Source organism: Ixodes scapularis, unplaced genomic scaffold (genome assembly GCF_016920785.2).
Source record: "Ixodes scapularis isolate PalLabHiFi unplaced genomic scaffold, ASM1692078v2 PGA_scaffold13__105_contigs__length_92229423, whole genome shotgun sequence".
In the NCBI taxonomy this organism is placed as follows: domain Eukaryota; kingdom Metazoa; phylum Arthropoda; class Arachnida; order Ixodida; family Ixodidae; genus Ixodes; species Ixodes scapularis.
In genome coordinates this window covers 44,237,613-44,255,555 of record NW_024609839.1, presented here as the reverse complement: position 1 = coordinate 44,255,555, position 17,943 = coordinate 44,237,613, and the positions used below count along the sequence as shown (strand labels likewise).

The 17,943-nt window shown below is 48.7% G+C and overlaps 1 protein-coding gene across 1 annotated transcript; it reads right to left on the bottom strand.

The window, feature by feature from the left end:
- Positions 1-1,696: 1,696 nt before the first annotated feature.
- Positions 1,697-5,507, bottom strand: LOC120840306. The gene is made up of 3 exons (XM_040210760.1): positions 5,235-5,507; positions 4,251-5,118; positions 1,697-1,881 (listed from the first exon to the last, which is right to left on the bottom strand). Exons 1-3 carry the CDS (start codon positions 5,505-5,507, stop codon positions 1,697-1,699), a joined length of 1,326 nt encoding a protein of 441 aa, XP_040066694.1.
- Positions 5,508-17,943: the final 12,436 nt, after the last annotated feature.

The following is a 17,943-nucleotide window of genomic DNA, read 5'->3' as shown; positions in this document are numbered from 1 at the left end:
ATTACCGGCACACTTCTGTCGCAACATATATGACATTCAAGCTTTCTATATCTGTGATTTTTAGAAGTTTAAATCCTACTCCCGATTATTGAACGGTCGGGTTTTCGTAGCGAAACCTATAGTCGGTTACAAGTCAAGAAGGTAGGAGAAGCTCCTCCCACAAGTGTGATGCGCCCGTTTCAAATCTCTCCGCAGTCGAAAGAAGAGTTCACTGGAAACGCTCCTTGTTCCGCTTCTATGGATTCCCACTTGTCTCCGATCCCACTTTTTATGAAAGCGACCTTTGTATTCATCGGAGAGGGAACCGAGCCCCTAAAAGCAGCCTTTGTATCCATCGGGGGGGAAGCTAATCCCCGAAAGTCGTATTTGTTTCCGTCGGTGGGGGAGAACTCTAATCTCCCTCTCGTGGCTTCCACAATGCTAAGTCAAAGTCAATAGGTAAAGCAAATATGTACAGAAAGGCAAGACCCTCCTCGCGCGTTGGCCGCGACGTCACGGAAACGGTGGGACGCTATTGGATGCGGAGGTGGCGGAGGGATATCCGATTCCCTTTGAGGGGCATTTGCCGCTACCTTCTTAACCTGTAACTGACTATAGCGACATATATTTGCCCATAACAACGACCCTAGCAACGGTTTGTTTGGACCCATGACGTCACACTTACGGAGTCAATTGTAAGCGGTCTTCGTGGACAACTGCACATTCCTAAAGAACCTCCGGAAGCGAGTAAAAGACGTCACTTTTTTCCGCCAGAAAATACGTGCACGCAGAAAAACGAACGCACACCGCGTGGCGGCCGGGCGCTTGATTACCGTTGGCAGCGGTCGGATACGGCTGAAAAACGTCATCCGTTAACAAAGGCGGGCGCGCGTTAAACGACTGTCGCAGGCAAACCCTATGGCGCTCGGCTTTTCTGAAAGTCTATAGAGGCTAAAAATGCTAATTGCCACTGTCGCTTTATAGACCTTCGCAGCGCTTATCACCCAGGCGAAAAATGATGTGTCACTGGTCTGCGGACGCATGCGCAGCGTCTCGCATTTCGTGGAAGAGAGCCACTGCGCACGCTCAGTACGCCTTCCACGGCCATGTAGACAAAGATGGCCGCCCACAGAAGGCGATTATTGGAAAGGTCCACACAGGCTGTTCTTAGACGGCCCAGAATAAAAATTAAAAAAAAAAAAAGAAACTTGGGGTAGGGTTGCTTTTTTTTTTTTTTTTTTTTAGCCAAGGTTGGGGTTGGAGGCCATGGGCGCCGCTAGAAAAGAGGAAAAATTGGACAATAAACTAAAACCAAAATTGTCGTGACTTCGTATAACACTTTTAATTATATACTAAGGAGCCGCATTTCGGCATACAATGGGAGTCCGGTTACAATCGCGGCAGCGTCCTGGTCATGGCGGTCTTGCTTAGACCGATGTGCTCTCACGCACAGGGTTGTTCGAATGAATATACGTATGCAGCTGAGCACAACAACTCCTCCCTTCTTAAAATACAAGTCCAACTTAATGGGTGGGCGTCGAACACGCTGGGGTCGAATCTTGGGTGTCGCCCACACGGTTGGCGACGACTTGTCGGGCACGACATTAAGTCTGGCCGGTGTTGACGCATCCGCTGGATGGACGACGCTTCTCGTGGTTGGTTGCCTGTGAAGTCTCTTCATGTCCTGGCACTTCCGGCCTCTCTGGAGATACTGGGTTCAGTTGTGGTTCATGTCGAGTAGGCTGATTTTCCAAGGGTTTTGGATGTGGTGTGGATTCAATAACTCTTGAATCGCGAAGCTGGTCAATATGTCGGCGCCATACCGCATCACCAACCTGCACTTCGTAGGATACTGGCCCGTCACGACATTTGATTTTTCATCCGATCCACTCTTGATTTCCTCTGTAATCTCTTACGGAGACTAAGTCTCCCTGTCGAAATGAATGGGTTCGTCGTCGGCAGTTCAACAGTGTCCTCTCCTGGCCTTGAAGTTGCCTCTGCACTGGGTCACTTTGAAGTAGTGACAGACGAGTGCGAAGTTCCCGTCCCATGAACAGTTTTGCAGGGGTTTCCCCAGTGACTGTGTGAGGTGTCGTGCGATACTTGAGCAAAAATGTTGCCACACACTTGTATAGACTTCCCTCTTCCTTCATGGACTTCAAGCTGTTTTTCAGTGTCTGAACCAATCTTTCCGCAGACCCATTCGTTGCTGGGTGGTAAGGAGCTGAAAATGTGTGTTGCACACCATTTGCCTTGAGGAACTCCGCAAACTCCTTCGATGCAAATTGAGGTCCGTTGTCGCTGACAACTCTGGTGGGTAGCCCGTTTCTGGAGAAGATCGCACGGAGAACTTCTATGGTATGTGTGGCGGTTGGGCTGTTCATGATCACTACATCCGGCCACCGCGAGTAAGCGTCCATGACGACTAGGAACATTTTGTTCATGAATGGTCCAGCAAAGTCGACGTGGATTCTCTTCCAAGGCCCACTTGGAAGTTCCCACGGGTGAGGTGATGCCTTCGCCGGAAGGTTCTGTTGGGCACGGCAGCTGCCCACACTTCTTTCCTTGCTCTTCAATGTCCTTGTCAAGAGTGGGCCACCAGACATACGAGCGGCCAAGCATTTTCATCCGCACGATACCAATGTGGCCGCTGTGAAGTTCGGTGAGAATTTTCTCTTCCAGTTTCGTCGGTATGACAGTTCTAATGCCCCATGTGATCACCCCTTGGTGAGTCGAGAGTTCATCTCTTCGTCGGTAGTAAGGCGAGATCTCATCATCCTGACTGCATGTGTCCCATCCATTGAGGATAAGGAAATGTACTCTAGACAGCACTCGGTCCCGTTGGCTATTCAGTCGTACTTGCTGAGCAGTGACAGGAAGTTGTTCAATCTGAGTCATGTGGAAAAGTTCTGCTTCGTCTGGCTTGTCCACTGGAACCTCGGGCAGAGGAAGTCTGGACATGCTGTCTGCGTTGGCATTTTCTTCTGACTTCCGATACTCAATCTCGTAGTTGAATCCAGCCAGGAAAAGTGCATATCTCTGAATGCGGGCTGCCTGTATTGCAGGTATGCTGCTGCTTGGGCTGAAGATTCGTGTGAGTGGTTGATGATCAGTGATCAGTTTGAAGTGTCTTCCATACAGGTACACATGGAACTTTTGAATTCCCTAGACAATGGCTAGAGCCTCTTTGTCTATTTGTGAGTAGTTCCTTTCTGATGGCTTTAGTGTCCGTGAAGCGAATGCGATGGGTCTTTCGCTTCCATCAGGCATCACGTGTGCGAGAACTGCTCCCAGTCCATGGGGTCCAGCATCACATGCAAGACGCACTTCCAGGTTGGGGTCATAGTAGACAAGCACTGTGTCAGACGCGATTATCTCCTTGGCTTGCTTGAATGCCTTGTCACACTCCTTGGTCCATTTCCAGGTGGATGACTTCTCTAGGAGTGCATGTAGTGGGCGTAGAAGGTTCGCACAGTCGGGGATGAACTTCCCATAGTAGTTTATAAGGCCGAAAAACGACCGCAGTTCAGTTGTGGACTTGGGCGTCGGAGCTTCCACTACGGCCCTGATCTTGTCATGAGTCTTGTGCAGACCCGTTCCGTCGAGTTTGTAACCGCAGTAAGTCACAGAGTCCTTGAAAGAGGAGCACTTCTGCAGTTTGGCCTTCAGTCCATACTCGTGCAGTCGCCTCAGTACCTCAGTAAGGTTGTGCAGATGCGAGTCTTCCGACACACCAGTAACCAAAATGTCATCTTGGGTTGCATGACACATTGGAATTCCTTGAAGAATCTGGTCAATCGTTCGTTGCCAGACAGCTGGAGCCGGTGATATACCGAAAATCATTCTGTTGTAACGGTACAGTCCTTTCTCAGTGTTTATAGGTAGCAGTGGCTTAGACTCCTCGTTGACTTCCATCTGAAGGTAAGCTTGTCGCAGATCAATCTTGGAGAATTTCCTTCCACCAGACAACTTTGCGAAGATGTCTTCAATGCGAGGTAGTGGATACTGGTCCACTGCAAGGTGGGGATTGATTGTGCTTCTGAAGTCGCCGCAAATACGGACAGTTCCATTCGACTTCACGACTGGTACGATGGGTGTGGCCCAATCACTGTGGTTGACCCTTGTCAGGACGCCCTCCGACTCCAGACGGTCCAGTTCGATTGTTACTTTTTCTTTCAAGGCATATGGGACCTGACGTGGACGACAGAACTTCGGGTGAGCATCGCTCTTCAGGTGCAGCTTCAATTTGAAGTCCTTGAGCTTCCCGATGCTGTCATCGAAGACGTCCTTGAACTCCGCAAGTCTCTTATCCAGCTGGTCCTGCCACATCAGTCCAAGTTGGCTGTCAACCTTCAGCACATTGCTAAGCTCCAGGAGGTTGAAATGGTTAATCCAGTCTCTCCCGAAGAGTGGAGGTCCTGGGGTGTCCACCACATATAGTTGCAGCTGGCCTGTTGACTTCCCAAATGTCACTTCAGTTGTGGCCACACCTTCTGGACTGAAGGTTTCTCCGGTCAGGGTTTTGAACAGCACTGGTGTTGCTTGCAGTGGCACGTGCAAGAGATGCTTCTCGTAGAGAGCTTTTGGTAGAAGGGAGTATTTGGAGCCTGTGTCCATTTCCATTTCCAGAGTCTGCCCTTCAACTCTTGGTTTGAGCCAGATAGGGTTACTCCTGCTCCCATTGTCGATGTGTGCCAGGAATTCGAACTCAGCACTATCTTCGTCTCGTGCGACATGAACTTGGCTCTTTAAAGGTCGTTGACTTGCTTTCTTTGATGTCGAATTTGGCCTGTGCGAAGTCTTGGTGGCGTCATTTGCCTTGCTTCTACAGGCTGGACTGATGTGACCCACTTTGTTGCACTTGTGGCAAACAGCTTCCAAAAATCTGCACTTCGCTGGAGCGTGGCCTTTCCGATTGCACCTGAAGCACTTTTGCTTGTCATTGTCAACGTGCGCCACCTGCGCCACCGTGGCGGTCGGAGTTTCTTCTTTGTTTTTAAACTCTGCGATGTCCTTCGCAGCAAGTTCGTGAGCTACAGCCTCGTCGAGTGCGTGCTTCAAGGTAAACTTCTTCATCGTCAGCAGGCGCTGCTGGACTTGCACGGAGCGAAGGCCGCATACAAACTTGTCTCGCAGGGCCTGATCCAAAAAGGATCCAAAGTTGCGGTTTTGAGAGAGACGCCGAAGTTCAGCCATGTACTCGTTAGCAGTTTCCCACTTTCTGCAGTCTTTTGTAAAATCGGTGACGCTCGGACATTTCCAGCGGCGCAGGCGAAAAGTAGTCTCAGGTGCTTCTTGATCTCTTCATAAGTTTTCTCAGACGGTTTGCTTGGCGTCGTTAGTTTCCTTAGGATGGAGTAGGTTTTGGCTCCCATACTTGTTATGATGGCTGCGTCCTTCTTTTCGTCCGGTAGGCCATTCAGCACGAGGTACTCATCTGCTCGTTCGATGTAGGAGGTCCAATCCTCCGCCGATTCATCAAAGCTGTCGAGCTTACCGATGAGTGGCACCGGTACCGGTGCTGCCATCGTGGTTTTGGCGCGGATTCCTGCCGTCCGCTAAGCCTCGTTTTCACGGGCGCTCTTCTTCGATTCCGCCGACCGCTGAGAAGGGGGCAATGTCCCCATGGACGGAACATACTTATCCCGTCCTCGTTGCCCATTTGTCGTGTCTTGGTATAACACTTTTAATTACATACTAAGGAGCCGCATTTCGGCATACAATGGGAGTCCGGTTACAATCGCGGCAACGTCCTGGTCATGGCGGTCTTGCTTAGACCCAACGTTACTAAAACACTCAGTTGGGAAACTCCCATAGAGACAGCTTTGAAAAAGTGTTCCCAATCTGTCTCCGAGCACCGAGCTAATGACGAACACAACGCCACCATTTCTCCCGCAGCGGCCACGCGAGGAACTGCACGTGACTTCTATTTTGGCTTTAAGAACAGATACAGCAGAAGAGGTTACAGGGGTGCCACCCCCGTCTCCCCGGCGGACGCGCCGCATCGAACTACCGAAGTTAAAATGCACCTAGGTCGGGACGCGCTACCTGAAAGCCCCGCTGAGGCATGGTTGTATAAAAACAATATTAATTGTGCCGCAAAGCCCTGCAAACTAAAGATTTTAAAAACATAACGCGCCCCTCTTTTTGTACTAAACTCCAATATATTTCATACAAAAAGAGTCTTTTCCGTTTGTTTTTACGCAAAAACAGGCTTTCAAAAAGCTCAAGGTGACCACAGTACAGACAAACGATAAAGAGTGGCGCTGTTGTCGCATTTAGCTCGGTCTCTGTGGACGCCAGCGGCCCAGGTTTTGACGGCGAGTTTCCCAACTGAGTGTTTTAGTAACGTTGCTTAGACCCATGTGCTCTCACGCACAGGGTTGCTCGAATGAATATACGTATGCAGCTGAACACAACAAAAATGTTTTGACTAACTTTTATCATTTTCTTTTAAACATTCAGTCACAGGGGTTTAATATAGTTGGAGAATGGACGGTCAACCTTATTAGGTATAGCCGTGGTGTGAAATTTTGATTACAAAATTTGTAGTGGGCGCTGCGGGACGAGAAATGTAATCCTTGTACATAGCTTCAAACAGAAATTGAGTCGCCGAAGGGCACTGGGCACATCGATCCCTCATATCTGCACCGACTTCACAATCCAGAGCTATAAAAACCCTAACGCAAGTTCTTTTTTTTTTTTTTTCAATTCTGCACTATTTGAAGGGAAAAAAAAGAAAAGGAAAAAGTGCCAAATACCTTTCCTGCGTGATTTCGGCAGCAAGCATAATATTTGTTATGCTTGCGCGGGTATTATTTGCGATGGAAAGACGACATCTAAAAGCGCTGTTCATGCGCATGCTCATAATAAGCTCGTATGTTTATGCTGCTAAGCTCCACAATCATGGTGGGTAATGCCCGTTGCAAAACATCCGTGGAAGCTCGGCTCAGCACGCGCTCAGCAGCCGCAGACTTCAGCAAAATAGCAACACAGAAAAAGAGGAAAATTCCTGCAGCCGAGAACATAAAAATATGGCTATGGTGGCTATAAGAGAAGGTGGGTCGAACAGAAAATCAATAGCATGCCACTTGTTCATGACGCCGATGGCACCGGTACCTAAAGCCCCTTCATGTTTTAAAAGTAGCGCAAGGTGCGTCGATGCACGAGGCACGATCAAAGTGCGGCCTTTGGGAAGATCATGGCGGCACAACGCAGCACTGAGCTAGATTTCAGACGCCATGTTCTTCCCAGAAGTGGCGCGCGCCACGTGTCTCGAGCATTTCCATGACAATGAATGGCGCCACTACACTCTTAGAAAAAAGGGTATGGATAGTCCTCCCTTAGGGGAGGAACGGTCTTGTAACCTATGTTCCTTTAGAAAGGGAGAAACGTTCGTCCCTGAAGCAGGGGAGCAACGTTCCTCTGTCGCTTGCATCTCAATATGGCGGCCCCGAATCGAGCAAATCGAGCCCAATAAGGCTTAACCAGGACGCTACGTCTCTTGTACGGGACGAGAGCAGCAGCAAATAAAAGCGTCACACGAGCTTTCCGCAAACTGTGTTTATTTCCTAAGCCAGATTCCTCCCACAGGTACAGAAACTTGCGTTTCGAAAGCAGTTACTCAGTCTTCTCGTCGACAGCACTGCGATGTTAAACGGAGACAACCGATACCCAGTTACTTCGCGCACTTTGAGTCTTACCTTTGGTGTTCCTCGAGTCACAATTCCTTCGTCAACCGCACATCACAGAGAAGAGCAAACTCAATCCGCAAAACCAAAAGCCGCTCTCGAAAGAACAAACTCGAAGCCGCTGTTTATCCCGTAGCGTGAAAGGTTAAATCGCTAGCCACCAGATGGCGGGGTCAAGCAGAGAGACCTTGGTGTGGCGCGGCTGAACGGTACGGACGTGTTCCTGAACCTCTCTTCCACGGGTCTCTTCGACGGCTTTGAGCTAAGTGCCATTTGGTGTTTTTTTTCCGTAAATTAGTTTTAGAGTGCATGGGATAGTTACCGTAAAGTTAGTTAACGCTAGGGTAAGTAGTTAGGCTAGTTTAAGCGGCTTGTGCCGCGGGCAGCCACCAGTAAGTTAGGCTAGAGTGGTCATTTTTTCCGGATTTTTGGCGGGCTTTTTTTTTTCGGTTGATACGGGTTTTTTGTGAGTTGGTCCTAAAGTGCGTGGAGTAGTGTCTGTATGGGATAGTTACCGTAGAGTATACTTAACGCTAGGGTAAGTAGTCAGGCTAGTTTAAGCGGCTTGTGCAGCAGGCAGCCACCAGTAAGTTAGGCTAGAGTGGTCATTGTTTCCGAATTTTTGGCGGGCTTTTTCTTTTCGGTTGATACGGGTTTTTTGTGAGTTGGACCTAAAGTGCATGGAGTAGTGTCTGTATGGGATAGTTACCGTAAAGTTAGTTAACGCTAGGGTAAGTAGTTAGGCTAGTTTAAGCGGCTTGTGCCGCAGGCAGCCACCAGTAAGTTAGGCTAGAGTGGTCATTGTTTCCGGATTTTTGGCGGTGGTTTTGGCGGGCTTTTTAGCTAGGAGCTAGATGGGTCGACAGGCAAGGAAACCGAAGGGCGACGCCGAACATGTACAATGCGAAAGGTGCTTTCGCTGGTGTTTTTTAGATGAAACGGACTTCGAGAGCCTGGCAGACGCCGAGGAGGCCCGGAGCTTCACGTGCCGGATGTGCGCAATTCTGGACGAGGCCGTTCGGAGGATGGAGGGGGAACGGGCAGCTGGCGTTGAGGAGCTCAGGCGGGAGCTGCAGTTGGAGCGTCAGAAGCGTGCGGAGCTGGAGACCCAGGTCGGCGAGCTGCTGAGGAGGGAGGCGGGCAGCGCAGGCCTGGTGGAGCGGTTGGCCGGCGAGCTTCAGGAGGAGCGGGAAAAGCGGGCCAGGCTGGAAGAGCGGGTGGAGCTCTTGGCGCGGGCGGAGGGTGAACCCGTGTCGGGCCAGCGTCATGTGGAGGGCGAGGCTGGCGTGGGTGCTCGGGAAGAGGCGGCGGGAGCTAGCGATAGCACGGAGGCACCACGAACCTACAGCGCTGTAGCACAGCAGGTTCCGGATGAGGCAGAGGCGGCGACGGACCGGGTGACAAGCGGCAGTCCCGTACGGCGGGCAGGAGCACCGCAGCGGCAGGCGGGCCAGGTGCCGCAATCCGGAGGGCAGCAGTCGCGGGCTGGGGACGAACGGTTCGAGCGCAGGAGGGTGCTGGTGGTGGGAGATTCCAACATAGCGAGGGTCGAGGAGGGCGTGTTGGCAAAGGTGAGGGCAGACAGGCGGGTGAAGGTGGAGGCCCAGTCAGGTAAGTGCATAGTAGATGCAATGGCCAAAGCCCGGGAGGTAGTATGGGACAACATGGAAAACGAGAACCTAGTCGTTATCCATGCTGGTCTCAACGATGTGCTGAAGGGAAGAAGCCAGAACCTTGAGAGACAGCTGGAGGTGGGGTTGCGTAAGCTTAGGGAGGCCTCTGAGAAAGTGCATGTGACCATATGCACAATCCCAGAGGTCCAGGGACAGTCTAGCGGGATGGAAAGGAGAGTAGTTGAAGCTAACCGGGTCATTAGGGGTATGAGCCGACGACTTGGGTACGGCGTAATGGAGGTGAACAGGGACGTGTACGAGGCTGGCTCCCACCCTTTTGCACAGGATGGCATCCACTACAGTGGTGCCACGGGCAGGAGGGTAGGCAGTAGGATAGGTTGCCAGGCAACAGCTTTTTTAGGGGGACCCAGGGCCCTGAGGGCTCCGGAGTAGGCGAAGGTGAACCGGAAGAGGAACCAATGGCAAAGAAGCGTAGAGGCCGTAGAAGTAATAGACATAAATGCCAGCGGAAAGTTTTTTCAGACATAGGGTATATTAACATGCAAGGTGGCAGGAATAGGCTGAAATGGGAGGAAATAGAAGAGCAGCTGAGACAGGAGAATTTAATGGTATATGGGTTTGTGGAGACGCATCTTAGGGACACAGAGCAACCACCCTGTAACCCAGACTATGCGTGGGAATATTGCAATAGAACAGCAGGCTACAGAAAAGGAGGTGGAATTGGGGCATTCATTCATAAAAGCACGGATTGGCAAAGGGTCAAACAGGATTGTGTGGAACATTTATGGTTAAAAGGAAAAGTGGCGGGGGAGCAAACACTACTTGGCTTTGTGTATTTGTGGACAGGAGCAGATGCCAAAGAGGAAAACAAAAGAATTATAGAATGTATGGCAAGTGACATTAATGAACTAGGGAGGGGGTGTGAGATTATTATACTAGGAGACATGAATGCACACATTGAAGATATGGACGGGTACACGGATTCGACAGGTAACATGCTGCTAGATATGTGTGAAAGACATGACTTGGTTTTATGCAACAGTACCGAGAAGTGTGAAGGGCTCATAACTTGGGAGGTAGGGAGTTTGCATTCGACGATAGATTATTCACTAATGTCGCATAGGATGTATGATAGGCTAAAGGTAATGAACATAGATGAACTTGGGGTCAGAAGCCTGGGTAGTGATCACAAACGGATCAAGCTGAGCTTTACGAGAGAAACCGGGAAAGGAAAGATGCAAGATGAACAACCAGATAGGATCTTTTACTCGGAGAAGCAACTGGAGATAGCAACCAAACAAATTGAGGAATTAATTTCTGGCGATACCACAGCAGAATGGACTTACACAAATTTAATGAGATTATTTGAGCTAGAGCTATCCAAGGTCCGACCTAGAGAAAAAGGAAAAGGAAGGCATAAACCCAAGAGCTGGTGGGATGGGGAGGTTAAGAACGCCATAAAGAGACGCCAGGAAGCATCCAGGGAACACAGACATTCCAAGCAAAGGGGGGAACCAAAAGCCGAAGTAGACAGAAAATGGGATAATTTCATAATTTATAGAAGGGAAGCATCCTGTTTAATCAGTGAGAAAATGAGAACAAGGGGGTCCCAATGGTTGTCAAAAGTGCACAAAAAGGATAAAAACGCAGCCAAGAAATTTTGGAAACATCTGAACTCCATGAGTAATAAGACAAGTTTAGAACAGAGGTTTATAGTTACAGCTCAAGGTACTCGACTGGAAGGGGATAAGGCAATGCAGCATATAGGGACAATGATGGCGGAAAAATTTAAAGACCGAAGGAATGAGGCACATGCTTTATCGCAGGAGAACAGACCGGTAAGTGCTATGGATTCGTTCGGACAAAGAGAATGGGAAAGGGCAGAGAAAAGAGTTCCTAGTAGCACCTCGACAGGCCCTGACGGTATTCCCATTATGTTAATCAAGAACTTGGGCCCAAAATCTAAGCAAGCATTAAGAGAGGCAGTGAATAAAATGGTAACGGATGGGAAAGCCCCCGATGAATGGAGACTAAGCAGGATGAGCATGATATATAAACGAAAGGGGGACAAAGCGGACATAAACAACTATCGTCCTATAACGGTGACGTCAGTGATTTACAGGGTGGTGATGCAGATTATAAAGGATAGACTGCAGGCATGGGTGGAGAGCGAGGGGGTGCTGGGGGAGCTGCAGAATGGGTTCCGGAAGCAAAGGAGGTTAGAGGACAATCTGTTCTCTTTAACGCAGTGTATCGAAATAGCAGAAAAGGAACAAAGGCCCCTATGGCTAGCGTTTCTGGATATCAAAGGAGCCTACGACAGTGTAATTCAAGAGAATTTGTGGGGCATACTGGGTACATTAGGGGTAGAAGCTGGAGTAACTAATCTTTTAAAAGATATATATAATAGCAACAAGGTGCTTATAAAATGGGAAACAAATGTATCGGAGCCTATAGAGATAGAGCGGGGGCTTAGGCAAGGCTGCCCTTTGTCGCCTTTGTTGTTCATGTTATACTTACAGGGATTGGAGAACAAACTAGAGCGGAGCGGGTTTGGCTTCAACCTTTCTTTCATCAAGCAAGGTGAATGGATTAAACAATCACTACCAGGGCTGATGTATGCAGATGATATAGTGCTAATGGCCGACAACAAAGAAGATTTGCAGAAATTAATGGATATCTGTGGTACAGAGGGAGATAAACTAGGTCTTAAATTTAGTCAAGAAAAATCGGCAGTGATGATTTTTAATGATAAAGATGGTGGCGAGCATAGGATACAAAAGGTCATGTTGGAGGCAGTGGATAAGTACAGGTATCTTGGGGTATGGATAAATAATGGTGTTGAGTATCTAACGGAGCATGAAAAACATGTAGCGATGAAAGGTAGCAGGAATGCAGCCGTCATGAAACATAGGGCTCTGTGGAATTACAGTAGGTATGAAGTGGTGAGGGGGATTTGGAAAGGGGTCATGGTTCCCGGCCTGACCTTCGGCAATGCGGTCCTGTGCATGAGACCAGATATTCAAGCAAAGTTAGAAATTAAACAGCGGGGCGTAGGTAGGCTTGCTTTGGGAGCTCATGGAAATACGCCGAATCAGGGGGTACAAGGCGACATGGGATGGACGTCATTCGAGGGCAGGGAAGCTAGCAGCAAGATAGAATTTGAGGGGCGTTTGAGGGAAATGGAGGAAGAGCAGTGGGCTAGGAAAGTTTTCAGTTATTTGTACATGAGGAATGTAGATACCAAATGGAGAAAGCGAACTAGAAAATTATCAAGCAAATATTTGGGCGGCAGTGGGGGCGCCAACCAGGAATTACGGGTTAAGAAAAGGATAAAAGAAACAGAGAAGGGTCTGTGGGAAACGGGTATGCAGACAAAACCAGCACTGGAGACGTACAGAATGTTCAAACAGGAAATTTGCAAAGAAAATATCTACGATAATTCTAGGGGAAGCTCTTTGTTGTTTGAGGCCAGGACAGGAGTATTGCGGACTAAGACGTACCGGGTTAAGTACCAGGAGATGGACACTTTATGTAGTGTGTGTGGGGAGCAGGAGGAAACGGCTGAACACTTAATACTTTTCTGTAAAGGGCTTCACCCAACAGTTAACAGTGACCGGGCGGATTTAATCAAAGCATTGGGTTTTAAAGACAGTGAAGGAAAAATAGACTTTACACGGGTAGAAATAACCAAGCGGAGGTTATCAGACTGGTGGCTAAAATCGAGGCAGGGGTGAGATTTAATCTTGGAATTCAAAACATATTAGATTTATAATGTTGGCTAGGTGGCGCAAGCCACCGCCCGATTCACAGGGTTTAGCCAGATCCATCCATCCATCCATCCATCCATTGCAAGCAGCTAGGCTAGGTGGCGCTTGGTACCGCCCAATTCATGTTCTACAAAAAATAATTTATTTTTTTCAGGCCACTACTGCGCTTCAGAGTCGGTCTCCTGCGCTTGGGGATCCTCTACTATACACACACATTACACTTATTACAAGCATTAGGTGAACATACATTGAGCACATACACGGCACACACACAAATATTAATACAACGGAACACCACACTTAACCGAACACTATACCCGTGCTCTGCGTTTCCGTCTTTTATACTGGTCGTTTTGAACGTACGGAACTTTTCGGTGACCCCCTAAGCAATAAAAAATATTCCCAGCATGTTGATTTTTTCCCAGCAATGTCATACCTCTGAAAGTATTTTAAATGGCTCAAGGGATGAATCTCTTATTAAAAGTAAACGCTCGATCAAGCTGTAAATATTTGAAAGCCTATAAATCGAGCCGCCCTAATGCGGTTCGAAGCCATGAGTTTGTTTCCCCACACGGCACGTCGTGGCCTGTATTTCTATTGGTTTTCCTATTTGTGCTGTTTGCGCAAAGCTGCAATTGCCGTCTTGAATTAATCCCTGTAGAGCAGATATTCACTCAGCTGGAAGTGATGCTTCACATGCTGAGAAATCGCTTTTCGATCAACTTGAATGCAGTCAAAGCCGCGACTTGCGGCAGGTGTTCAGTGTACGGAGCTACGCCGTGGCGAGCCCAAAAACGACTAGCGCTCATCCCAGCGCGCCGCTTGGAAGGCAGTTTCTCCAGGAACCGTAGTATATTTAAACAGCAAAATAAAGGGCAGCTTTTTTTTTTCGATTTTACCTTCTATTGTTTTTTAATGCCGGAATTCCATACTGTAAATATACGTACTTTCCGTCACGATTTCGTACTGTTCAGTCCTTGCCCCAGAGCGCAATCGCTCTCGGGGACGAGACAATTCCGACAGTCATATTGGCCATTGTACGATAGCGATAGGAGCTCCTACTGTTCAGACCAGCGTTTCAACATGACTATCCGCACGTTGATCGATTGCACGTAATCCCTCAAGTGGTATTAAACTTTTTAATGTAAAGCGGAATGTCAACCTGCGACACCCCGCCCCCTCATAACGGCCCGACCAACGGCATCAATGCCCGACAGTTTACGATCTCATATTGTTGTTACACCACTGATACGCGAACACACGGTCACATCGGCGATAATTCCAGTCTTCTGTTCACAACCCACAACACTGCCATCACGATGTTGCAGCTATGTTGCTGACACGCACAAATACAGAACCACGTTGAACGCCGGTTGCACTCGGCATCGGAAAACAGAACCGAACTCAGCGCGAAAGGCACCCAGGCAGCCGGCAGAAAAACCTGCCTGTCTTGGACGCAGTTCCTGCGGTTTCCATAACGTCGAAAACGTCGACACAGTTCCACGTGGTTTCGCTACTGTAGCGACTGCACTTCCATCGGTTCGCCGCGCGCGCGAGTCCCGCAATCCGGAGACGCCGGAGACGGCCATCCCCCAGTGTACGTGGCACTGCTGGCACTGCTCCGCAACTTCGCTGTTTCCAGCGGCTTCGTTTGCTCGTTTGATAAAATTAGTGATAAAAGCGTCAATGCAACCGAAATGTTCTGCACGTTTAGACTAGAAAACGGAATTACAGGCGGCCTTTATTGCCGCTGAAGCTCAATGAACTCAACAGCTATTTATTAAACAACGTGCGCGACCTGCTCGAAAAACGAAACCGAAAGAAGATGAGTTGGGAGGGCGAAAGCTTTCTCCCGTCTGCCTGGAGAAGGAGAAAAACGTTTCGTTCCTCCCCTTTTCTCGCGTCCGGTTGGGGGCGCGTCAGTAGAAGGGAGGAAGACGCGCCGTTGCTACTTTTTTCCTCCATTTTTTCTTAGAGTGTAGGGTGCCTCAATGTCCTTCTGTTTAGGGTGATGCCACCCTTTGTAGTACCCGATGCCGACAGCACGCGCTCACGGGTAAAATACAAAGAAATCGACGAAAACAAAATGTCGCAATAGCACAGTCAGCGCCACAAACGCGTGCAGGGACACGCTTTTTCACGCGCTTCTGAGCAAAAAAGAAAAATAAAAGTGTGAGACAAAATGGCCAGATGTCTCCACCCCAAGCAAAGCGCACATGAAGGCACGCTAGGCGCCACTTTTTCCAGCATAGAGGGGCTTTACCGGTACCTAGAGTGCCTTCATACACACGTGCGCTCCCTACCGGTACCCTGCACCTGGTATACCATCGTGCGGCGCACAATCTCACCACGCGTAAAAGTGCGTCCTGCATGAGCACGCGGAGTACAAGAAGCTCTCGTGCCCCACGCGCTCGCGCACAACACTTGAGACGCTTGGCGTTACGCCACGCCTCTTCGAGCAGAAATGCACTGGTATCTAAAGCCTCTGTCTGCGTTTGTCTTGCAAGTAGCGTCAAATGCGCCAGTGTACGAGGCCCGTGTCTCCAGCGGCCCTTGGAAGCCAAAGGCGGCGGAGCACCCGCTCTTGGCACCTGTCTGGCGCGTTTCTACAACAATGGTTGGCGGTACTTGTAAAAAAAAAAAAAAAAAAAAACGCGTTTATCAAGTGCCTTTACCGTTATTCTGGCTACAGCGCAACTTTTTCGTCATGAAGCGGCGGCACAAGGAGCTACCCAAGAATGCGGAGCGCTCGCTACACCTCCCCTTAGCCACTATAATATGGTACCGTTTTGATGAGTCCTTTGATGGAGATTTTTGGTAGGTGAAGAGAACTGGTTCATCTGACTTCCCGCCTAGAGTTTCAGTTCCATGGTTGCATAGATTCACTTACTTAATACTGGAAAAGTGAATGAGACATTTCAACACATCTTATTCACAAAAAAAAAGTTTTACCGCGGAGTGGACCCTCTAGTCGCCCAATAGACGGCTGGAATTCCGGTTTCTTTTGTATTTGTGTTTGCAATCAATCTTTAACTCTGTAGAGTCAAGTGATCACCACAAAAGGCCACATGCCCATACCCGTAAATTTGGAATGCCTCGCAAACGGCTAATAGATCTCATGTTGAGCTGGGCTGTGCAGTTATTCGCGGCTCCAGCGACCTCTAGGGGGCGCCACCACCAAACAAACATGGCGGCTGAGTCCAGGTCGCGTCGGCTCGGCCGGGCAAGGAGGTTATAAGTACTAGGAAGGGGCACGTTGCAATATTGGTGAAGCCTAGTCATAAAAAGTTTAAACCATTTTGTGCCCAGCGTGACCGCAGATTTGTCTGGCGATTGGTGCGCGTGACATGTCACGCGTGAGATGGATGGTTGATTGTAGAAGGACTCCTTGCAGGCTTGCGCGCGCTCCGTCCGGTAGCTTTTATCAGATCGAAGGCTAGACTGCGGTGTATTCTAGTACCCCATAGCAAGACGAAGGCTAGCTACGGTCACGTGATGTGGTCACGTTGGCATGGTAAGAATGAGAAAGAGGCGAGGCGTCAAGGGAGCATGGCTTGTGGAGGCTACGCGGCCGATGTCATGCCCTCTCCTACCCTTCTATCCTCCTTGCGGCCGGGCCGCCTGAACAGGTGGCGCGTTCTATTTAACAGATTTTCTTTTGTTTAATGCCCAATTTTATAGGTATTCGAACTGAGACGGTTAAGTGTAGCCGGTGCACATAAACTTGCAAAACATAGTTTTGTTTTACCGTTTTCTTTTTTTTGTCAAACTTTTGTTTCGGAGATTTTGTTTAAAACCGAAACTATGGGCTCCGGAGAGACGGTAATATACTAATCAGTGTTGATCATCTAAGGAAAGCGGCGATGACTACAGAATTGTTTTACCGAGTTATTTTCAGCTAACTCGCAAGCCTCGACTATGCGACTTACCTGTCCGCTAAATCGAGTTTTTGTGCGTATCCACGTTTAAGAAACAGCTCCAGTCGTCTGCTCAGTCAACAACTCAGGCTGCAGGAAAATTACAAAAATTAAGCAAGCGCTTCTTGAGCCAATGACCGTGTTAAACCGCCGGCGCCCCACTAAGCAGCTGATACTCGTATTTCAATTCAGGTTTTAGTAGCAATCGAGAAGTCATTTTGACGAGCGGGTTATGTATTATATTACGTACTATGTCCCACTAAAGCGATATTAGTATATTCTTTGGGTTGAAATATGAGCTTAGTTGACTAGCTATTAGGTGAACTGCTGAATAAAAGTATATTTGACAGACCGAGAGATACTACTTAAACTTAGCCAAATGGTTCTAGCCTGCAGCACGGAGACAAACTGAAGATAGTCTTCATCGGTGATTCACGCAGAACCTCTCTGCATTGAACTTTACTTCGAATCCTGAACGGAGAAAATTTGTATTTTTTGTGGCCGGTCAACCTGACCAATGTAGACGTGTATTGGTGCTGGCTTTGACGGGGGTATAATATAAATATTGGAGGCGCGGTAGATCAAAATGCTGCGGCAGATTCTAAAGTTGCGAGACTCGTCCCCCACCTTTTGAGAACAAATAATTTCCCTCATTTATAATTTGCGGCGAGCAGGTTTTCCTGAATCATGAATTTGCGATTTCAGCCCAACTTGTTCAGTGTGGTCCAGAGGCTTTTTCGGCGAAAAGCAGCCAAGATGAAAATAGCCAACGCACCGACCGGCGTGGGTGGCTCAAACTTGAAGCTAAACGAACACAACCAAACTCAAGAAAAGCAGCTATCGAACCTTCCCCTCCCATTCACTTAACTGCAACATTGATGTTCCCTCCGGTAAAATGCCTCGTATGTCGTGCTCAGTCCACTGTTCTACATCCTCATAAAAAAAAAAAAAA

What these genes read in the sequence shown, in the direction of transcription:
- LOC120840306 (XM_040210760.1), bottom strand. Translation starts at nt 5,507, where the DNA reads ATGGCAGCACCGGTACCGGTGCCACTCATCGGTAAGCTCGACAGCTTT. An exon ending in TCGCCTGCGCCGCTGGAAAT is followed by an intron (nt 5,119 to 5,234) that starts GTCCGAGCGTCA and finishes TTTTTGGATCAG; the next exon opens with GCCCTGCGAGACAAGTTTGT. An exon ending in CAAGGACGTCTTCGATGACA is followed by an intron (nt 1,882 to 4,250) that starts GCATCGGGAAGC and finishes AAGAGATTACAG; the next exon opens with AGGAAATCAAGAGTGGATCG.